Source organism: Gopherus evgoodei, chromosome 9 (genome assembly GCF_007399415.2).
Source record: "Gopherus evgoodei ecotype Sinaloan lineage chromosome 9, rGopEvg1_v1.p, whole genome shotgun sequence".
Taxonomy (NCBI): Eukaryota; Metazoa; Chordata; order Testudines; family Testudinidae; genus Gopherus; species Gopherus evgoodei.
Window position 1 is genome coordinate 22,487,369 of NC_044330.1, and position 22,520 is coordinate 22,509,888.

The window sequence follows — 22,520 nt, forward strand, 5'->3', positions numbered from 1 at the left end:
ATAGATCAAGTCTCCATGACTGATGCATCCACAGCTGCCTATAGCAGTGTTTTCGCTACTACCTGATCCTCTGAAATGGTGCTTTTCAACTCCTCTATTAAGTCTTGTGGGAGTTTAGTTAGAAAGGAAGGTAATTTTACAGTTACAAATTGTTAATTACCAGGCCTTATTTGCAGTAACGTTGATGAACAGAACTTTCTTTCAAATAAATCTAGTTCCTGGAGGGTCTGTGTCTTCTGAGTTGCTCTTAGCAAGCCATACTGGTTCAGATCAATGGTTTATCTAGCCCAGGATCTTGTCTTCTGACAGTGGTCAGTGCTAGATACTTAAGAGGGAGTGAACTGAGCAGGGCAATTATCGAGTGATCCATTCCGTGGCCCAGTCCCAGTGTTTGACAGTCAGAGGCTTAGGGTCACCCAAAACATAGGGTTGCATCCCTGATTATCTTGGCTAATAGCAACTGATGGATCTATCTTCCATGAACTTGTCTAATTCTTTTTTGAAACCAGTTATATTTTTGGCCTTCACATCCCCTAGCTATGAATTCCACAGGTAACTGTACATTGTGTGAAGAAGTACTTCCTTATGTTTGTTTTAAACCTGCTGCCTATTAATTTCTCCTGGTTCATGTGTTATGAAGAAGTAAATAACATTTCCCTATTCATTTTATCCATACTATTCATGATTTTATAGACCTCTATCAGATAAGACGGTTACTCACCTTTGTAACTGTTGTTCTTCGAGATGTGTTGCTCACATCCATTCCAGTTAGGTGTGCGCGCCGCGCGTGCACGTTCGTCGGAAACTTTTTACCCTAGCAACTCCAGTGGGCCGGCAGGTCGCCCCCTAGAGTGGCGCCGCCATGGCGCTCTATATATACCCCTGCCGGCCCGCCCGCTCCTCAGTTCCTTCTTGCCGGCTACTCCGACAGTGGGGAAGGAGGGCGGGTGTGGAATGGATGTGAGCAACACATCTCGAAGAACAACAGTTACAAAGGTGAGTAACCGTCTTTTCTTCTTCGAGTGATTGCTCACATCCATTCCAGTTAGGTGACTCCCAAGCCATACCTAGGCGGTGGGGTCGGAGTGAGAAGTCGCGGCACGGAGCACTGCAGTAACGAAGGCCGCATCCTCCCTCGACTGCTGGACCAGGGCGTAGTGGGAAGCAAAGGTGTGGACCGATGACCAGGTCGCTGCCCGACAGATTTCCTGGATGGGCACGCGGGCGAGGAAAGCCAGCGACGACGCCTGCGCCCTGGTAGAATGCGCAGTCACATGGCCCGTAGGGACATGGGCCAAGTCATAACAGGTCCTGATACAGGACGTAACCCAAGAGGATACCCTCTGGGAGGAGATAGGAAGCCCTTTCATACGATCTGCTACCGCCACGAAAAGCTGGGGGGATTTTCGGAAGGGCTTAGTCCTCTCTATGTAGAACGCGAGAGCCCTACGGACATCCAGCGAGTGGAGCTGCTGCTCCCTGCCTGAGGAGTGAGGTTTTGGGAAAAAAACCGGAAGGAAAATCTCTTGGTTGACGTGGAAGGCTGAGACCACCTTGGGCAGAAAAGCAGGGTGTGGTCTCAGCTGCACCTTGTCCTTGTGGAAGACCGTATATGGGGGGTCTACCACAAGAGCTCGGAGCTCCGAAACCCGTCTAGCTGAGGTGATAGCCACTAGAAAGGCAGTTTTCCAAGAGAGGTAGAGCAGGGAGCAAGTAGCTAACGGCTCAAAGGGGGGCCCCATGAGCCGGGACAACACCAGGTTAAGATCCCAGGTTGGAGCAGGGGGACGGACGTTAGGGAATAAACGTTCCAGCCCTTTCAGGAATCTCGACACCGTCGGGTGAGAAAAAACGGAGCGACCGTCCACACCCGGGTGAAAGGTGGAGATAGCTGCTAGGTGGACTCGCAACGACGATAAGGCCAGACCTTGCCCTTTGAGGGACCAAACGTAGTCTAAGATTTCGGTTATCGAAACTTCCATAGGGCGGAGATTTCTCTCTACGCACCAACAGGAGAAGCGCTTCCATTTCGCCGAATATGTGGCTCTTGTGGACGGTTTCCTGCTGCTCAAGAGCACCTCTCTCACAGGCGTGGAGCAGCGCAGCTCGGAACCAGTCAGCCACGCAGGAGCCACGCCGCTAGGTGCAGCGACTGCAGGTCTGGGTGACAGAGGGTCCCGTGGTCCTGAGTAATCAGGTCCGGATGAAGGGGCAGGGGAACTGGGTCGGCTATGGCCAAGTCCAGCAGCATGGTGTACCAGTGCTGCCTGGGCCATGCCGGGGCCACCATGATCACGAGAGCCCTGTCTCTGCGTACCTTCAGGAGGACCTTGTGGACCAGAGGGAACGGGGGAAACGCATAGTACAGGTGGGTCGACCACTGTATGAGGAAGGCATCCGCTATCGACCCCGGCTCCCTGCCCTGAAAGGAGCAGAACGCTTGGCACTTCCTGTTCCCCTTGGACGCGAAGAGGTCCACCCGGGGATAACCCCACCTCCAGAAAATGGAGAGAGCGACGTCCGGGCGAAGGGACCACTCGTGTGACAGGAAGGATCTGCTCAATCGATCCGCCAGCGTGTTCCGTACTCCAGGGAGGAAGGAAGCCCTGAGGTGAATGGAGTGGGCTACGCAAAAGTCCCAGAGTCGTATCGCCTCGTGGCACAGGGAGGAGGACCTGGTGCCGCCCTGCTTGTTGATATAGTACATGGTCGTCGTGTTGTCCGTGAACACGGCGACACAACGACCCTGAAGCTGATGACAGAACGCTTGACAAGCAAGGCGGACCGCTCTCAACTCCCGCATGTTGATGTGTAGCCCCACCTCCTCCTGGGACCACAGGCCCTGTGTCCGCAGGGCCCCTAGGTGGGCCCCCCAGCCTAGGTCTGAGGCATCCGTTGTCAGGGATACCGAGGGCTGAGAGGGGTGGAAGGGAAGACCCGCACATAATACGGACTGGTCTAACCACCAGCCGAGAGAATCTAAGACCTTCTGGGGGATTGTGACTAACATGTCTAACGGTTGCCTTGCCGGCCTGTAATGACTGATAAGCCACAGCTGGAGAGGCCTCATGTGGAGCCGAGCGTAGTCGGTCACAAAGGTGCACGCCGCCATGTGGCCTAACAGGGTTAGACATGTCCTCACTGACGTCAATGGGGCTGACCGCAAACGTTGAACGATCGCCGCCATGGTCTGAAACCGTTGCAGAGGCAGGGAGGCCCTGCCCACAGTGGCGTCCAGGACGGCCCCGATAAATTCCACCTTCTGAGTGGGCCTCAGGGTGGACTTGTCTGTGTTTATCAAGAGGCCCAGACTTGCAAACATGCCGGTGATCACGCGGACATGGCTGTTGACTTGCTGTTCCGACGTGCCCCGAATCAACCAGTCGTCCAGATAAGGGAACACGTGGACACGGTTGCGCCGAAGATGCGCCACGACAATTGCCATGCATTTTGTAAACACCCTCGGGGCCGTGGACAGGCCAAATGGGAGGACTGCAAACTGATAATGAAGAGCCCCCACAACGAAGCGGAGAAAGCGTCTGTGGCGTGGCCAAATGGCAATGTGGAAATACGCGTCCTGCATGTCGAGGGCGGCGTACCAGTCTCCCGGATCCAGGGATGGAATAATGGTCCCCAGGGATACCATGCGGAACTTCAACTTCACGAGGTATTTGTTGAGTTCTCGCAGGTCGAGGATAGGCCTGAGGCCCCCCTTGGCCTTGGGGATCAGAAAGTAGCGGGAATAAAACCCCTTGCCTTTCTCGTTTTCCGGAACCGCCTCTATAGCTCCTTTGCTGAGGAGCGTCTGCACCTCCTGCCGAAGGAATTGCTCGTGAGAGGGGTCCCTGAAGAGGGACGAGGAAGGAGGGCGGGAAGGAGGAAATGAAACAAACTGCAGGCGGTATCCCGTCTGCACCATGCTCAAGACCCAGCGGTCCGATGTTATTTGGGACCACGCCGGGAGGAAAAACGAAAGGCGGTTGGAAAACGGGGGGGAAGGATCCATAGGGGAAACTGTTACCGCGCCCTCGGGCGCACCTTCAAAATGAAGGCTTAGGACCAGGCGGGGGTTTTGAGGAGCCTTGGTTCTGTCCCCCTTGGTTCCCCGACTGTCTGCGCCTTCCGTTCCTGCCGCGGCGCCTGTAAAGGTCCTGCCGCTGGCGGAACTGGGAAAACGGCCTACGTTGCTGCAGTTGTTGCAACCTAAAGGGTCTACGCTGCGTCACGGGGGTGTGCATCCCGAGGGACCGCATAATAACCCGGTTGTCTTTTAGACTCTTGAGTCTGGGGTCTGTCTTATCAGAAAACAGGCCCTGGCCTTCGAAAGGAAGGTCCTGTATGGTATGCTGGAGCTCCGGCGGAAGTCCGGAAACCTGCAGCCAGGAGATGCGACGCATCGTAACTCCTGACGCGAGGGTACGGGCAGCCGAGTCCGCAGCGTCCAAGGAGGCTTGTAAGGCCGTGCGTGCGACCTTCTTGCCTTCGTCCAAGATGGCCGTAAACTCTTGGCGAGCATCCTGTGGCAGCAGCTCCTTAAATTTGTCCACTGCCACCCAGGAATTAAAGGCATATCTGCTCAGCAGGGCCTGCTGGTTGGAGACCCTGAGCTGCAGCGCCCCAGCCGAATATACCTTACGGCCAAGGAGGTCCACCCGCCTGGCTTCTCTGGATTTGGGGGCTGGAGCCTCCTGGCCATGACGCTCCCTATCGTTCACTGATTGCACCACCAGTGAACCCGGAGTCGGGTGTACATGGAGATATTCGTATCCCCTAGAAGGGGCCATGTACTTCCTCTCGACCCCTTTCGCTGTCGGAGGGATGGAGGCCGGGGACTGCCAGATGGTATTGGCATTGGCCTGGATGGTCCGTATGAAGGGCAGGGCGACCCTGGTGGGAGCATCAGAAGAGAGGATGGTTACAATTGGATCCTCTATCTCCGAGACCTTCTCTGCCTGCAGACTCAGATTTTGAGCCAAGCGCCTGAGGAGGTCTTGGTGCGCCCTGAGATCCAGCGGGGGGGGACTGTTGGAGGAGGTACCCGCCACCGCCTCATCCGGGGAGGAGGAAGATGAGACCCCAGGCACGAGAGTGTCTAACTGAGGGTCTTCCTCAGCCCTCGCCTCTGCCTCCGGAGCCGTAGCGGAGTCCTGCTGCTTGGACCCTTCCTCCCCTTCCGGGGAGGGAGGGGGGCGAGACAACGAGGCTTCAGGGGCCCTACGCTCCGCAGTCGCCGGTCTAGCAGGGAGCTGCTGGGGGCCCTGGGCCTGATGGTATGCCCAGGGTGTCCAGAATCCCCACTGTTGTGGGCCTTGGTCCTGCAGCGGCGGATCACCGAACAGCGCCGCCTGCCTGTCGGTGCCCAGCGCATACCCGCTGTCCGTCTGGGAAGATGCGGACGGCTGTCTCGAGGGCCATGGTGGGGCCGACCCTGGATGGTAAGGGTCTGCGCGGGCCGGCACGGAGGATCGTCTCGGTGCCGGGGACCGGTGCCGGGAGTCATATCGGTGCCGGGATCGGGATCGGGACCGGGATCTGTCACAGTGCCGGGATCCTGATCGGTACCGGGCGCCGCTTCGGTGCCGGGACCTGCCACCAGCTCGGTGCCGGGAGGTCGACCGGGACCTGCCACCAGCTCGGTGCCGGGAGGTCGACCGGTGCGGCGAGTAGCGTCGGGACCCGCTCCTGGAATCGCGGTGCCGGTGTCGACGACTGGAGCCTGACCGCGACCGTCTCGATGCCGACCGGTGCCGCGAGTGCGACCGGTACCGCTGAGGGGAGCGGTGCCGGGACTGCGAGCGGCGTCGGGATCTGGAGCGCCCAAGACGTCGGGACCTGGATCGTGAACGACTGCCTCTGGGTGGTGCCGATATCATGGGCTTGCCTCTGGACACGACCCGCACCGGAGGTACCGGGGGTGGCAGCCGAGTGGGCTCAGTCAGGGCAATAAGGTCCCGAGCCGAGGCGAAGGTCTCCGGTGTGGACGGGACCACTATCTCAACCCCAGATCTCATGGGGGAGCTCGGCGGTACCGGACTCAACGGACCCGCCGGGCCCGGAGTCAACGGTGCTGACGGTGCCGGCGGCGCCACGGCCGATGTCGAGGCCGGGCGCTCTAGCCGGGTCTTCCTGGCCGGAGTATTGGACTTCGACGGCCTTGGCTCTGACTCCAGTGCCGGAGAGGGTCGGTGCCGAGGAGTCTTCTCGGTGCCGGAGCGATCCGGTGCCGGTGCTGATACCACGGCCTGCGAAGCCGTCGGGTCAAGTGCCGCCTCCATGAGGAGAGTCCGGAGCCTTTGATCCCTCTCCTTCTTTGTCCTTGGCTTAAAAGCCTTACAGATGCGGCACTTGTCAGATCTGTGCGATTCCCCGAGGCACTTCAGGCACGCTTCGTGGGGATCGCTGGTAGGCATGGGCTTCTTGCAGGCCGCACACTGCTTGAAGCCCGGCGAAACAGGCATGAGCCTGGCGCCGGGTGCCGGGAAGGGCTAAGCCCCCGGCGAAGAACTACTTAACAACTATTTAACTTAACTATCTACTTAACCAACTAATTAACAACTATAATGGACTAGAGATGAACGATAGATAAACGATAGAGAACTAGGAGAGCTAGGGACGTGGAGGACAGCTATGCCGCGCTCCACAGTTCCAACGACCGACACGGCGGTAAGAAGGAACTGAGGAGCGGGCGGGCCGGCAGGGGTATATATTGGGCGCCATGGCGGCGCCACTCCAGGGGGCGACCTGCCGGCCCACTGGAGTTGCTAGGGTAAAAAGTTTCCGACAAACGTGCACGCGCAGCGCGCACACCTAACTGGAATGGATGTGAGCAATCACTCGAAGAAGAACCCCCCTTAAGTAGTCATTCTAAGCTGAATGATCCCAATATTTTTAATTTCTTCTCATACCCTTAATAATTTTTGTTGCCCTTCTCTGTACTTTTTCCTATTCTGCTAATTTTTTTTGAGATGGGTCATACCAGGGACTTGTATAGTTGCATTATATTTTGCCTTATTATCTCTCTCTTTCCTAATGCTTTTTTCTGTTAGCTTTTTTTGACTGCCGCTGCACATTGAGCAGATGTTTTCAGAGAACTATCCAAGATGACTCTTTCTTGAGTGGTAACAGCTAATTTAGACCCCATCATATTGTATGTATAGTTGGTATTATGATTTACAATGTGCATTATATTGCATTTATCAAATTGAATTCCATCTGCTATTTTGTTGCCAGTCATTCATTTTGAGAGATCCCCTTGTAATTCTTTGCAGTCTGCTTTGGACTTAGCTATCTTGAATAATTTTGTATCATCTGCAAACTTTGCCACCTCATGGTTTACCCCTTTTTCCACAAGTTGAACAGCACTGGTCCCAGTACAGACCCCGTTTTACCTCTCTTCACTGTGAAAACTGACCATTATTGCTCCCTGTCATAAATATAAAGGGAAGGGTAACCACCTTTCTGTATACAGTACTATAAAATCCCTCCTGGCCAGAGGCACAAAATCCTTTGAAGCTCAGGTAACCTAGCTGGCACCTGACCAAAAGGACTAATAAGGGGACAAGATACTTTCAAATCGGGGGGGGGGGGGAAAGAAAAGCCTTTGTTTTGTTTGTTCCTTCTGTGTCTGTTCTATGTGCTTGCCGGAGACAGATCAAGAAGGCAAGCAATCCAACTCAATTAGAATTAGTAAGTAATAAGGAAATGCATTAGCTTACTTTTATTTTTGGCTTGTGGTCTTCCTTGTCTAGAAGGAGGTTTATCCCTGGATTTGTAACGTTAAGGTTTTGCCTAGAGGGGAGATTCTCTATGTTCTTGAGTCTTATTATTCTGTAAAGTATTTACCATCCCGATTTTACAGAGGTAATTTTTTACCTTTTCTTTAATTAAAATTCTTCTTCTACGAACGTGATTGTTTTTTCATCATTTTAAGATCCAAGGGTTTGGGTCTGTGTTCACCTGTACCAATTTGTGAGGATATTATTCTCAAGCCTTCCCAGGAAAGGGAGTGTAGGGGCTTGGCAGGATATTTGGGGAAGGTAGGGCTCCAAGTGGCCCTCCCTAATTGTTTGTTTAAATCACTTGGTGGTGGCAGCATTATTTAATCCAAGGAATAGGGGAGTTTTTAACCTAAGCTGGTAGAAATAAACTTAGGGGTCTACAGGCAGGTCCCCACGTCTGTACCCTAAAGTTCAGAATGGGGAGGAAACCCTGACATTCCCCTTTGTTTCCTATTTTCTAACCAGTTACTGATCCATGAGAGGACCTTCCCTCTTATCCCACGACTACTTACTTTGCTTAACAGCCTTTGGTCAGGGACATTGTCAAAGTCCAAGTACACTATATCCACTAGATACCCGTAGTCCACGTTTGTTGACATCCTCAGTGAATTCTAATAGAATGATAAGGCATGATTTCCCTTTACAAAAGCCTTGTTGACTTTTCCCCAACATATTGTGTTCATCTACATATCTGATAATTCTATTCTTTACTATAGTTTCAACCGATTTGCCTGGTAGTGAAGTTAGTCTGGTTGGTCTTTTTGTGGACTGTAGAAATTTTGAACAATCTGTGTTGTAGAATTAGAACGTAAACCTAAAAAATTTAAGCTCCTGTGTGGCTTCTCAAGGCAATATTGACTGTTTTCCTGCACAACAGTTCCTTATTTTCAGTCCTTCCCCTGCACTAGTTTCTTCTTTCAATCAATTTCCTAGCTATTAAACATGAAGACTAATAATCTACCAATAAGCAGACGCAAGGTGTCACACATACACATGCACATAAAATCGGTGTAACATCTATAAAACACAGTGTAACAGTGGAATGACAGAGAAGAAAATTCTTATAAAGTTAAAGTACATTATGCAACTATCAAATACTCTAATACAAATCTCATTAACAGTATCAGGTTTATTTAGTCTTTTCCAGAAAGCTATAGCATTGATTGATAAGTAATATTTAAACAATGTTGATTTCCTCTGCGCAATATTTGTATATAAACGGTCTAAATACAGGCAGTGTAAATATCAGAGAGGAATTTTGAAGAAACACTTTTCTATGTGCAGTTATGAACTAACCTCTTCTTCTGAAATTTCAACCATGACAGAGGATCCCATTCTACCCTTCATTACGTTATGTCCACCTCCACTCATTGTTCCTAAAGTAGGACAGGGAAAAGAAGTTAGCAAGCTAATTTCAATTTGCTATCCAACAATAAAACTGTGAATATATAAATTTAGTTAGGTATTTTTAAATACCTGACTGTTCTACGATCTGTCCTTGCAAAGTTACAACTCTCCATCTTTTGTCCTTTTGGAATGCTACTCTGATAGCCTGATCCAAGTTACTGGCTACTACAGTATCACGTAATGCAAAGTAAAAGGCATGGCGAATCTTCTCATCTTTTACTTTCACCACGTCAAAGAGACGGGGAGTGTTTTCTGGAGTCTGAATTTTATTCATACTTTTTTCCCATACTCTCATCTATATGGAAGAAAAGGAATCTCAGAATAAGTTAGAACAACATTTTAACACTCTAAGGTGAACTAATGCCTCTGAGTGTATCCAGTAGTTCCCTAGTACTATACTGTTGCCACGTTCCTCAGAATACCAGTGGACATTAAATAATGTTACCAAAGAGATGTCTGCTCACTTGCAAGACAAAAAACCCAAGAGACTGATTATTATATTAGTATATACAATAAGATATTTGTTCAGAATGACCTATAATATAGAGGGGAGTCAAAAGTCTAACTTACTTCCAGAAAACCAATACTTACTTTGTCCAAGGCTATAAATGTGGCAACTCCAATTCCTTGACTCTTCAAAAAATTCACACATTCCTGAGCTGTATCAATTGTATCTACAACAATGTAGTCTAAGGCACCACAAGATGACGAGATAGCAACGTCATACTTTTCATCAATAGCTCCCAAGTCTCCCTAGTAATTGACATATAAAGCAGAGAGGCAGTTATGTTGATCAGTACGGTAATTAACAGTGATATCCATCTTTTCTAGGTACTAATAGAGAGAAGACAAAAAACATGTTAACACAACCTGAAATGTATGAATTTCATGTATACCTGACATCATTTTCTCATTCAGTTTTCAGAGTTCAGAATGTTTGTGAAATGTAGGAAGTTAACCTCTATTCAGAACTCACAATGTCATCTGTGCTATAGATTATTATTTACATATTTCTAATATGCACACTATTAAGGTATGGTAGTGCAAATACTTAGTACCTATATAGCAGTTTTTGTGTTAAAAACAATGTACAGACATCTGATTAATTAAAGGAGTAATGATTTATGCTCCAGACAGAAAGATAATTTAGCATGGAGTATCAGACTAAAGTTATAGTGAGTCAGTGTGGCCTAGTGGACAGAGCACTGTCTAGGACTTGGGAGATCTGGGTTTCATTTCCTGTTCTGCACTGGCCTGCTGGGTGTCCGTGGGCAAATCAGTTTACCTTTGTGCCTTCGTTTCCCCCATCTGCGAACTGGGGATAATGATATGGTTCAAAGTGCTTTAAGATCTGCAGGTAAAGGCACTATATAAGAGCTAGGTATTAGCATTTAATCACTGTTCCATCACCTTCTGTATGACTTGAAACAACTATTTAACCTGCCTCAGTTTCACCATTTCTGAAATAGAGATGATAATCTTCAAATGGGGGTTATATGGCTTATATTATCTCTACAGTGGTTTGAATATATGGACTAATGGAAAATTTACTACCTGATTCCTACCCTCTCCCCCGGTATTGACATCTCTGCCAATACATTATGAGGGGTGGTGTCTTTTACTACACAGTTATAAGATGCATTTTCAATGTCAATTCTACATATTAGAAATATTTCTGCCATTATTTTAAAATGGCTTTAAGAAGTCTGTTCCATCAGATTGTTTTGTAAGTGCTAACACAATGAATTACAATGTGCTGTTTGAGCACTGTCCGCCCCAACCCCACATTGCAACTTCCAAAGTATGGGGCTATCATGGTGGGGCAAGAAAAGGGCATGGCCAGGCCACAGTGGGTTCTATCATAAGCAAGTGGCTTTGGTTAGAGCAGATCAAAAGCTGCCCTTATGCTGAGTCAATTGTAAATTGGACCAGAGAATCAAGAATTTGTAATTGGTTTCCTGAAAACCCTCAGCCTTCCGTACTGTGTGGATTTTGACACAAGAATGAGTCCAAGCAATTAATTTTAACAAGTTAAACATATAAAATACCAAGAGTTTGTAAGATTCCTAACTTTGTTGTAGTGAGTTTTGTTTAATAGTTGACAGAAAGGACTAGGAGTTTGGAGTTCTGCTACTGGCTTTTTCACTTCTTCAGTGAGAGATTCTCCCAGGGTCACAGTTTTTGAGCTGGACTCCGTGTTTGTTAAATGGGAATTGTAACAGACTGACATAAATGGGTAAAATGGTTGGAGATCCTTGGATATAAGTCCATATAGGAGTGCAAAATATTATATTGTATGGTTCATTTACTTAGGACAAGTCCAGTAAGAGTAATGACACATGTAAAGTATAAAAGCCGGTTTGTTAATGAGACATTAATTCTTAAACTTTACCAGTCTTCCATATATTCCAGGAATTTTTCCAGATTTCTTCTGCTGAAGTAGAGCATCAAGAACCTTTCCTCGACTGCGATTTATTGCCAAAGAACTTTTTGCTTCTTCTACCTTCTGACGCAGCTCTCGAACAAGGTTCTTAGCGTCCATTTCCTCTCTTCCAAGTTTCACAAGCTCATTCTCTTTCTAACAATTGTTAAAAAAGGTTAATAGAAAATATTCATGTCTGAAAATCTCAGAAGCAGTCTAATGTATTTAAAGTTCAGGCACGCTTATATTAATGATTGTATAACAAAAGTTAATAAAGAATAAAATCATCAACCATAAGATATCAGAGATAGCAAATGTTTAATGCTGAGTAAACAATAATGGAAATGTATTCTTCATTCAAACAGCTACTTCTAAAATTAAATGGAAAAATATATTGTACTTTATAATGTGTACTTTCTGATAAAGTTTTAAGAGAAGCTACATATTTAGGTTGGCATTTTCCAAGGAGTCTAAGGGAGCTGGATGCCCAATTCATTTAGGCTTCTTGGAAAATCCCAGCCTTAGGCAGAAAAAAAATAGAAAATACAGTATATGTGCAATTTCAGTTAATTAATGATGCCACTGAAATCTAAAATTAAAGTCAAGAAGTGTAAACAGTTGTACAAACTTAAAATTACATCTTGATTGTTGATTTCCAGAGCTTAATATCAGCATTTAAGTAATCCTAAAAATGCTTTGAAGTTCAAACTTCACTGAAATGAAATAGTGTTTCGATCTTTGCCACTGCTTGTTTGGAGATAAATTTGTTTGTTTACACAAGGGTTATTTCTTTGCAGCTGAAATAAATGTCTAAAATTTCTAAAACTTGCAGAATATTGTACAATGAAGCAGTGTATTAGAAATTATTATTTTTCTACTTCCCATAGTTAAGAATTTTTGGGAATCATTTTACTGCGTGCATTTCAATGTTCAATAAAAACATCCTTTATGGAAGCTATACTAGCACCATTTGAGAGCACCAACCTCCCCTGCCAACCCCCTTCTCTGGATCAATCACCACCCTCATGTCTGACAGCTGAGCAAGAAGAAAGATGGTACAATGTCATTGTTTGTCGAATTCTTAGCACATGGTACCAATCATGTTTAGACATGATTTTTTAGTCACTTAATTTCTACCTCCCTGACCAACCGAAAAAATGTTAGTAATCCTCAATGAGGACCACATCCATATTAAGGTTCAAGTTTAACTCCTTACAAATAGAAAATAAATGGTAACTTTTAGATAAACTCAAGAATTTTTACTCAAACATCCAGGCATGGGAGAAGTTTAACTCTGAACAGAGACCAACCTTGGAAAATGTCAGCTGAATAAGTGCATGTTTCAGGAAAGCTGTGTAAAGTCAGGTTAATACAGTGAATACCATTTTGCAAGGTTAGCTACAGTAGGAACTATTAGGTGACTGATATAACATAAGTTATCCTACTTTTTTTCCTGCACGTTCATTTTCACAAATTATTTTCTCAAAAATTTTAAAAGTTCTCAAAGTAGTTTTCATATTTTGTCTAGTCCCATTATACGTTAATGTGGCAATACTATAGCAACTATTTGGGAGGCAATGACTAAATCAAATGAATAATGTTTTAACAGAGACAAATTGGGTGAGGTAATAATATCCTTTATGGGATCGCCTTCTGTTGAAGAGAGAGACAAACTTTTGAGCTTATACAGAACTCTTCTTCAGGTCTGGTAAATATAATCAGAGCATCACAACTAAGTACAAGGTGGAAAAGCACAAGCAGTTAACACATTTCAAGGGACCATTCAAGGTGAAGTTAATGGGTCACTTTACCTTGAACAATCCCTTGAAATATTTATTCACAACTTATGCTAAACAACCTATTCCACCTGTTATTCAATTTGACACTCTGGGTATGTTTACACTAATTAAAAACTTGCAGCTGGCCTGTGCCAGCTGACTTGGGCTCATAGGGCTCAAGCTATGGAGGAACTGGAGGAAATATGTAGAATAGGAGCTCCGTCCATGGAAGCAGGAAGACATTGAAAAAGGAGCTCAGGCTGTGCTCAAAAAGCGAGTAAAACTGATGGCATTTCCTGTTCTGCTTGGTCATGAACAGATCTACCTGGGCACATCCTGAACTTTGGAAAATTAACCTGGTGACCTCTGAGTGAAGGAACCACTCATGGTGAGAGGAGAAGGATCTGCTAGGGTGTTCCCGGCTCCTGGAAGATGTGAAGCCTCAAGGTGGATGGAGTGCTTCACACAGAATTCCCATAGATGGATGGCGTCCTGACAGAGGAGCATGCTCCTCCCTGCTTACTGATGTAGAACATGACCATGGTGTTGTCCAAAGCACTTGAACTACCTTGCCTATGATGTGGGGAAGGAAGACTCGGTAAGCCAAGTGGATTGCTCTGAGCTCTGAGGCAACTGAAGTGGGCTCCCCAACCTAGGTCTGATGTGTCAGACACTGGGGACACTGATGGCTTGGGGGGACAGAGGAGAATGACAAAGGGAATGCCTGCCATTACCGATCAGGGGTCCTTTCAATATTCAGTGAAGGCAAGGACTGGGGCTGGAACAGTAAGCACCGAGTCCAAGTGGTGTCTGTTCAGAGAGTCCACTGAAGCTAACCAATCTGCAGGGGCCTCAGGCACAGCCTTGCATGCTGGACCACATAAGGGCATGTAGTCATGTGTCCCAGCAACCTGAAGCAAATCTGTGCTGTTGTGATTGGGTGAGCCATGACTTTGAATATCAAGTCTGACATAGTCTGGAATCATGCCTTTGGAATGAAGGCTCTGGACTGGGTTGAGTCAAGCACTGCCCCAATAAACTCTATTATCTGAATTGGAACGAGAGTTGACTTTTACTAGTTTGATCAGCAGGCCAGTGCTCTGAAGGTGGCTTGGACCAGCTTGATGCTATTCTCTATCTGAGCCTCTGAAAGACCTATGGTCACCCAGTCGTTGAGGTATGGGTAGACTTGAATGCCTCATCTTCTGAGAAAGGCAGCTACCATCACCTGCATTTCATAAAAACCTGGGAGGGAGAGGGGATGGCTGCTGATATGCCAAATGGAAGAACTGTGGACTGGTAATGAGTTTGTTTTACAATAAACCTGAGGAATCTTCTGTGGCCACAGAAGATGGAAATGTGAAAGTAAGTGTCCTTTAAATCAAGGGTGGTGTACCAGTCCCGTGGATCCAGGAAGGAGATAATAGAGGCCAGGGAGACCATGCAAAACCTCAGTTTCTTGAAATAACCCGTTGAAGCGATGCATGTCCAGGATGGGGCAAAGGCCCCCGTTGGCCTTTGGAATTACGAAATATTGGGGAGTAAAACCCCTTCCCTCTCAATCTTTGAGGCACCTCTTCTACAGTCCTCACCCTGCAGGAGGATCTGCACCTTCAGATATAGGAACTACTCATGAGAAGGGTCCCTGAAGAGGGACGGGGATGGCGGTGGGAGAGGAGGGGTGGATGAGAACTGAAGGATCTAACTGTCTACCGCTGTATTTAGCACCCAGCCGCACAATTTAATATGGGACCAAGCCAGGCTGATGTGGGAAAGTCAGTCCAAAACCAAAGGTGAGGTCAGGATAGAAGGTGGGAACTGGTACAGCACCCTCAAAAGGCATGTTTGCATCCACTAGAGTACCTATGCAACCTCAGCAGTGAGGATGAGGTGGATGGGAGCGATTGACAATGCTTGTAACCTCTGCCTTTTATACAGATCCTATCCCTGTGGTGAACCTGAGAAACGGGCTGGTCGTTGAAGCCAGAAGTGCTTCCTTGCAATGGATGGAGCATAGAGGCCCAGGGACATGAAGGTAGCCCTTGAGCCTTTCAGGCCTTGGAATCTTCGAAAGGGAGGTCCTGGACTGCTGGACCTTTTGAGGTCACCCCAAGGACTGTAGCCAAGAGCATCACTTCATGGACACTGCAGCGGCCATCAGCCTGGCTGCTGTGTCAGTTAAGTTGAGTGACGCCTGGACAGAGGCTCTTGCAACATTTTTACCCTCCTCTAAGAGGGCAGAGAATTCCTGCCTTAGGTCCTGAGGCATGGAGTCTTTAAATTTGGACAAGGAATCCCACAAGTTGTAACTCTATCTCCCCAGCAGGATTTGCTGGTTTGAGATAAGTAGCTGAAGACCACCTGTGGAATATACTTTCTTCCCAAACAGATAGATTTTCTTTGCGTCCTTTTTGGGGGTAGCATTTGTTTTGGCCCCGTCAATCCCTCTCATTGGCAACTAGGGACCCAGGAAGGATATAAGAGTATAGGTACTCATATCTGTTGACTGGCACATAATATTTCTTCTCTGCCCCCTTCAAAGGCAGAGGGGAGAGAGAGAAGATGGGGTCTGCCAGAGGGCTTTGACCAGACCCATTACCATCTTGTTAATGGGTAGGGCCACCTTACATGGTGCTGCTGCAGTCAGAATGTTAATGAGGCTATGAAAGGATTTCTTTGAGCTCCTCAATCTCTAGCCCCAGGTTAACACCTATCTGCTTCAGAAACTCCTGATGGACTCTGAAGTTATCTTGCGGCAGCGATCCAGTTGGTCCCCAGATGGCCTTGACTGGGGAAGAGGCCTGTACCAGAGGATGGACTTCTTCCTCTTCTCCAGCCTAAATTACCCTCATGGGGTCCAGATCCTGTGTACTGGTATTGGGTTTGGTACCAGAATGGTCTAGTACTCAGTGGAGCTGGGACCCTCCTCTCAGAAGCAATCAAGTATGACTGGTGAGAAGGTAGACCAGACCAGGTACCGGGGGAAAACCCCATGCATTCCAGAATGGCCATTGCATAGGCCACTGACCAAGTACCGGCAGGGGGACCCACACTGAGGTCCTGAAACACATAGGATAGGTACTGTTGGTGGCTCTTGGGTTGAGTGTAGAGTTCTACCTCTGGTTCAGATCACGAGTCCTCCCAAGGTGAGCACAGGAGAGTGGTACTCCCTCCTCACTTCTGTCGTTCAAGTGCCAAGGGTCTGGGGACCAGTGGTGGACTGGGGATGATCTCATAGAGGAAAGGAGAGTTGGCTTGCACCTAGAAGGTACTGAAGGTTCCAGTGCTGGGAAGGAGCTCAGAGCACTATGCTCTCTCCGGCCTGTGCTTATTGGAGCTGGCAGTTGTCCCATCGGAGACAGTGGTACCGGGAACAATAAGTCCCTGGCCACTGCAAAGGCCTTTGAGTTGAAGGCACCACAATTTCACTGGTGCCTTGATGATTTCCCAGTGTTGGAGGGAGATCCTGCATCGGACTCAACGGTGCTGCCACGGGACTGGAGGTAGAGGAGTGGTCTAAGTTGGGTTCCACTTCATTGCCTTGGCTTTGCTTGCCTTTCTATCAGTGTGCTGCTTTTTATGCTTCTTCCTCAGCATCAGAGATGGAGCATTGTGCTGGGATGCATGTGGTACCAGAGGAGCACTTCGCATTGAGGGTGAAGTGCTTGGTGCTGAAAAGACAGTTAGTCACCTTTGTAACTGTTGTTCTTCGAGATGTGTTGCTCATATCCATTCCACTCCCGCCCTCCTTCCCCTCTGTCGGAGTAACCGGCAAGAAGGAACTGAGGAGCGGGCGGGCCAGCAGGGGTATACATCGGGCGCCATACCGGCGCCACTCCAGGGGGCGACCTGCTGGCCCACCGAGTGTTGCTAGGGTAAAAAGTCTCCGACGAACGTGCATGCAGTGCGCGCACACCTAATTGGAATGGATATGAGCAACACATCTCGAAGAACAACAATTACAAAGGTGAGTAACTGTCTTTTCTTCTTCGAGTGCTTGCTCATATCCATTCCAATTAGGTGATTCCCAAGCCTTACCTAGGCGGTGGGGTCGGAGCGAGACGTAGCAGACTGTAAAACCGCTGCACCAAAAGCGGCATCGTCTCTAGCTTGCTGGACCAGCACATAGTGTGATGCGAAGGTGTGTACAGAAGACCATGTGGCCGCACGGCAGATTTCCTGTATGGGGACGTGAGCCAAAAACGTGGCCGACGAAGCCTGGGCCCTGGTAGAATGGGCAGTAAGGGTCCCCGTTGGCACACGGGCCAAGTCATAGCATGTCCTGATGCAGGACGTGACCCAGGATGCGATACGCTGGGAGGAGATTGCCATGCCTCTCATTCGTTCCGCTACTGCCACAAACAATTGTGGTGAACGTCGGAAGGGTTTAGTTCTCTCAATGTAGAACGCGAGAGCCCTTCGGACATCCAAGGAGTGGAGCTGTTGCTCTCTTCGGGATGAATGTGGCTTTGGGTAAAAGACTGGCAGGAAGACGTCTTGGTTAATATGGAAGGCGGAGACTACCTTAGGGAGGAACACCAGGTGCAGTCGCAGCTGTACCTTGTCCTTATGGAACACCGTATACGGAGGGTCCACAGTCAGAGCCCGAAGCTCCGAGACTCGCCGGGCCGACGTAATAGCGACTAGGAAGGCCACCTTCCAGGACAGGTACAGCAGCGAGCATGTGGCTAAGGGTTCGAAGGGGGGCGCCATGAGCCTGGTCAGGACAAGGTTCAGGTCCCAAGTAGGGGCAGGCCGTTTGACCTGAGGGTATAGTCGCTCCAGGCCCTTGATAAATCTTGACACCATCGGGTGAGAAAACACGCACTTGCCAGCCTCGTCTGGATGGAAGGTGGACATAGCCGTGAGGTGGACGCGCAGAGAGGAAATCGCCAAGCCCTGCTGCTTGAGAGACCACACGTAGTCCAAAATGGTGGGGACTAGCGCAGAGAGTGGGTCGTGGCCGTGCTGGCTACGACAGCAGCAGAAGCGTTTCCACTTCGCTAGGTAGGTTGAACGCGTGGAAGGCTTCCTGCTGCCCAACAACACTTGCTGTACTGCATCGGAACAGCGCAACTCGGACTGGCTTAGCCAGCCAGGAGCCATGCAGACAGATGGAGGGACTGTAGATCCGGATGGCGCATCCTGCCGAAGTCCTGTGTGATCAGGTCCGGCCAAAGAGGTAGGACAATCGGATTTGCCAGGGACAGATCGAGCAGCATGGTGTACCAAGGCTGCCGTGGCCACACCGGAGCGATCAGGATGAGACGGGCCTTGTCTCTCCGGACCTTGATCAGGACTCGGTGGACGAGAGGGAAGGTGGAAAGGCGTAGCAAAGACGACCCGTCCACGGTAAAAGGAACGCGTCCGACAGTGAGCCCGGGGAGCGACCCTGTAGAGAGCAGAACACCTGGCATTTCCTGTTCAATCTGGAGGTGAACAGATCTATCTGGGGAAACCCCCACCTCTGGAAAATGACAGAGGACGTCCGGACGGATGGACCATTCGTGGGACAGGAAGGATCTGCTCAGGTGATCTGCAAGGGTGTTCCGCACTCTCGGGAGAAAGGAGGCCACTAGATGAATAGAGTGGGCTATGCAAAAGTCCCACAGACGTATTGCTTCCTGACACAGCGGGGAGGACTGGGTCCCGCCCTGCTTGTTGATGTAATACATGGCCGTTGTGTTGTCCGTGAATACCGCAACACAACGGCCGTGCAAATGGCGTTGGAATGTCTGGCATGCTAGGCGAACTGCCCGAAGCTCCCGCACATTGATGTGAAGAGTCAACTCTCTCTGTGACCACAGATCCTGTGTACACAGGGTCCCCAGGTGCGCACCCCAGGCCAGCAATGACGCGTCCGTTGTCAGGGACACTGAGGGCTGAGGAGCGTGAAACGGTAGGCCCGCACACACTTGGGAGGGCGTTGTCCACCAGTCTAGGGAACTTAGAACAATCGGTGGAATTGTTACGATTGTGTCTATGGCATCCCTGCCTGGTCGATAGACCGACGCGAGCCAGGTCTGCAGCGGGCGCATGCGGAGTCTTGCATGTCTGGTGACGAAGGTGCATGTGGACATGTGCCCCAGGAGAGCGAGGCATGTTCGAGCAGACGTGGTCGGGAAGGCCTACAGGCTTGTGACCATGGACACTATGGCTTGGAATCGGTGCCGGGGGAGGCTGGCCATCGCGAGGTTGGAGTCTAGCACTGCCCTGATTAACTCTATGCTCCGCATAGGCACCAGAGTGGACTTGTCCGGGTTGATGGTCAGACCTAGGCTCGCAAACAGCTCCCTGATGACGGTGATGTGCCCGGTCACCTGCGCCTCCGACGTGTCTCGAATGAGCCAGTCGTTGAGGTAAGGGAAGACATAGATATGACGGCGGCGCAGGGCAGCGGCGACGACCGCCATACACTTGGTGAACACCCGGGGGGCTGAGGAGAGCCCAAAGGGGAGGACCGTGAACTGGTAGTGGTCCTGATTTACCACAAAGCGAAGATACCGTCTGTGCGGGGGAAAGATCGCAATGTGGAAGTATGCGTCCTTCATGTCGAGAGTGGCATACCAATCTCCGGGATCCAAGGAGGGAATGATGGTTCCTAAGGTTACCATGCGGAACTTGAACTTTTTGATCAATTTGTTCAGTCCTCGCAGGTCCAGGATGGGTCGAAGGCCCCCTTTTGACTTGGGGATTAAGAAGTACCGGGAATAAAACCCCTTGCCCCTTAGCTCCCTTGGCACCTCCTCTATAGCTCCAATGAGCAGGAGCTTGTGAACCTCCTGGACGATCAGTTGCTCGTGAGAGGGGTCCCTGAAGAGGGACAAGGAGGGAGGATGGGAGGGGGGTGGAGAAACAAACTGAAGATGGTAACCAACCTGCACCATGCGCAGGACCCAACGATCTGAGGTTAGCTGGGACCATGACGGCAGGAAGGGGTGGAGGCGGTTGAGGAAATGAAGTGGATCCAGGGAAGGGATTGGTAAGCTGCTCTCGGGCGCACCTTCAAAAGTTTGCCTTGGGTCCCTGCGGTGGCTTGTCGGACCCGGAAGTATTACCCCTTTGAGGACCTGGTTGACGTCTACGGTTCGGCCGACCTCGCCTCCGGTTGAAATCTTGTCTGGGGCGAGGCGGGGGGGTAAGTGCGCTGATGGTAGGGGCGGAATGGCCTTCTCTGAGTCTGGGGCGTGTGCATTCCCAGTGACTGCATGATGACTCGGTTATCCTTCAGGCTCTGTAGCCTGGGATCTGTCTTCTCAGAGAAAAGGCCCTGCCCATCGAATGGCAGGTCCTGAATCGTGTACTGTAGCTCCGGCGGTAGTCCGGAAGACTGCAGCCACGATATACGGCGCATGGCTACACCCGATGCCAGTGTTCTTGCTGCCGAATCTGTGGCATCCAAGGACGCTTGTAGGGAGGTCCTGGCGACCCTCCTGCCCTCTTCCAGGAGAAATGAAAATTCCTGGCGTGAGTCCTGGGGAAGCAGCTCCGTAAATTTGCCGACAGCCTCCCAGGTGTTGTGGCTGTAGCGACTCAGGAGGGCTTGCTGGTTCGCCACATGGAGCTGAAGGCCTCCCGCGAGGTAAACCTTGCGGCCCAGCAAGTCCATGTGCCTGGCTTCCCTGGATTTTGGCGCAGGAGCTTGTTGGCCATGGCGTTCCCGCTCATTGACTGACTGTACCACCAAGGAGCAGGGAGCGGGGTGTACATAGAGGTACTCATACTCCATGGATGGTACCATATACTTCCTTTCCACTCCGCGGGCAGTGGGTGGAATGGAGGCCGGAGACTGCCAGATGGTATCCGCCTTCGCCTGGATCGACTTGATGAAGGGGAGGGCTACCCTGGTCGGTGCCTCCGCAGAAAGGATGCTCACCACCGGGTCCTCCACTTCCGGGACTTCCTCGATAGGGAGGTTTCTGTTCTGGGCAACTTGCCTCAGAAGGTCCTGGTGTGCCCGGAGATCAATCGGCGGGGGCCCTGATGAAGATGTGCCCGCTACCGCCTCATCTGGGGACGAGGAAGAAGACACCTCAGGGAGGAGTGGTTCCTGAACTGAAGCCTTGTCCAGAGGGACCTCCACTTCCCAAGCATCCTGCTGCGCCAGGGGATCCATAGGGGCTTCCTCCAAACTTGAAGGAGGGAGGGGGCGGCTGACCGTGGCCTCCGGTGCTCGATGCTCCGATTGGCGGGAGCAAGCGGGGCCCGAAGGTTCGCCCTGGGCTTGGTGGTATGCCCAGGGTGTCCAAAAGGACCATTGTGGTGGTCCCTGGTCCGGGTGGGCCTGCACATCTGAACCCCCGTAAGAGGCGCTGTCCATTCGGGAGGAAGTGGACGAGTGCCTTGAAGGCCATGGAGGAGCCATCAATGACTGTGTCAGGCCTCTGCGCACCCCGACGTCGCTGCGTGGTGCCGGCAAGCGGTACCGGGAATCATGGTGGTACCTTGATCTGGACCGGGACCTGCTACCAGCTCGGTGCCGGGAGGTCGACCGGTGCCGTCCGCTGCCGTGCCGGGATCGGCTGCGGTAGGAACGTCGGTGCCGCGATCTAGACCGGTGCCGAGAGTAGTACGACGGCGACCGGGATCCTGAACGGTGCCGCGAGTACGACCGGTGCCGCAGGTAGCGGTCTCGGGACTGCGAGCGGCATCTGGATCTCGAGCGGCGTCGCTGAGAGTGGTCCCTCGATCTGGAACGAGACCGATGCCCAGTAGTGTCCGGTGAATGTGGCCGCACCATGGCGGGCTTGCCCATCGATTGGAGAACCCGCACCGGCAGTGCCGGGGGTTGGGGCAGCTCGGGCTCTGTCATGGCGATGAGGTCGCGTGCAACGGAGAAGGTCTCCGGCGTGGAGGGCGCGACGAGCTCAACCGCTGTTCTCACAGGGGAGCTGAGATGCACCGGACTCAACGGTCCCTGAAGAGCCGGAGTCGACGGTGCGACGACGCTCGGTGCCGCGGCGGATGATGGTGCCGGGTGGTCAGGTCTGGAGGCACGCTCCGACTGCGGTGCAGTTGTAGGCACCGCAGGAGCCCTGTGCTTCTTGCTCCTTGGGGAGAGGGAGCAGTGCCGGCTAGGGTGCCGGGCTGGTGCCGAGCAGGAAGTCGAAGCCTTTGCCAGTGCCGGGCGGTCCG

The 22,520-nt window shown here is 50.5% G+C and overlaps 1 protein-coding gene across 6 annotated transcripts in view; it reads right to left on the minus strand.

The window, feature by feature from the left end:
* The window catches only part of SMC4 (structural maintenance of chromosomes 4), a 129,128-nt gene that overhangs the window by 36,355 nt on the left and 70,253 nt on the right, over positions 1-22,520 (minus strand). For all 6 annotated transcript variants that reach the window (XM_030574664.1, XM_030574667.1, XM_030574662.1 and 3 more), the window contains 4 exons: positions 11,578-11,763; positions 9,777-9,938; positions 9,255-9,480; positions 9,075-9,154 (listed from right to left, as the gene is read on the minus strand). In XM_030574664.1, coding sequence (XP_030430524.1) covers positions 9,075-9,154; positions 9,255-9,480; positions 9,777-9,938; positions 11,578-11,763 — 654 coding nt within the window. The remainder of the gene's footprint in view (positions 1-9,074; positions 9,155-9,254; positions 9,481-9,776; positions 9,939-11,577; positions 11,764-22,520) is intronic.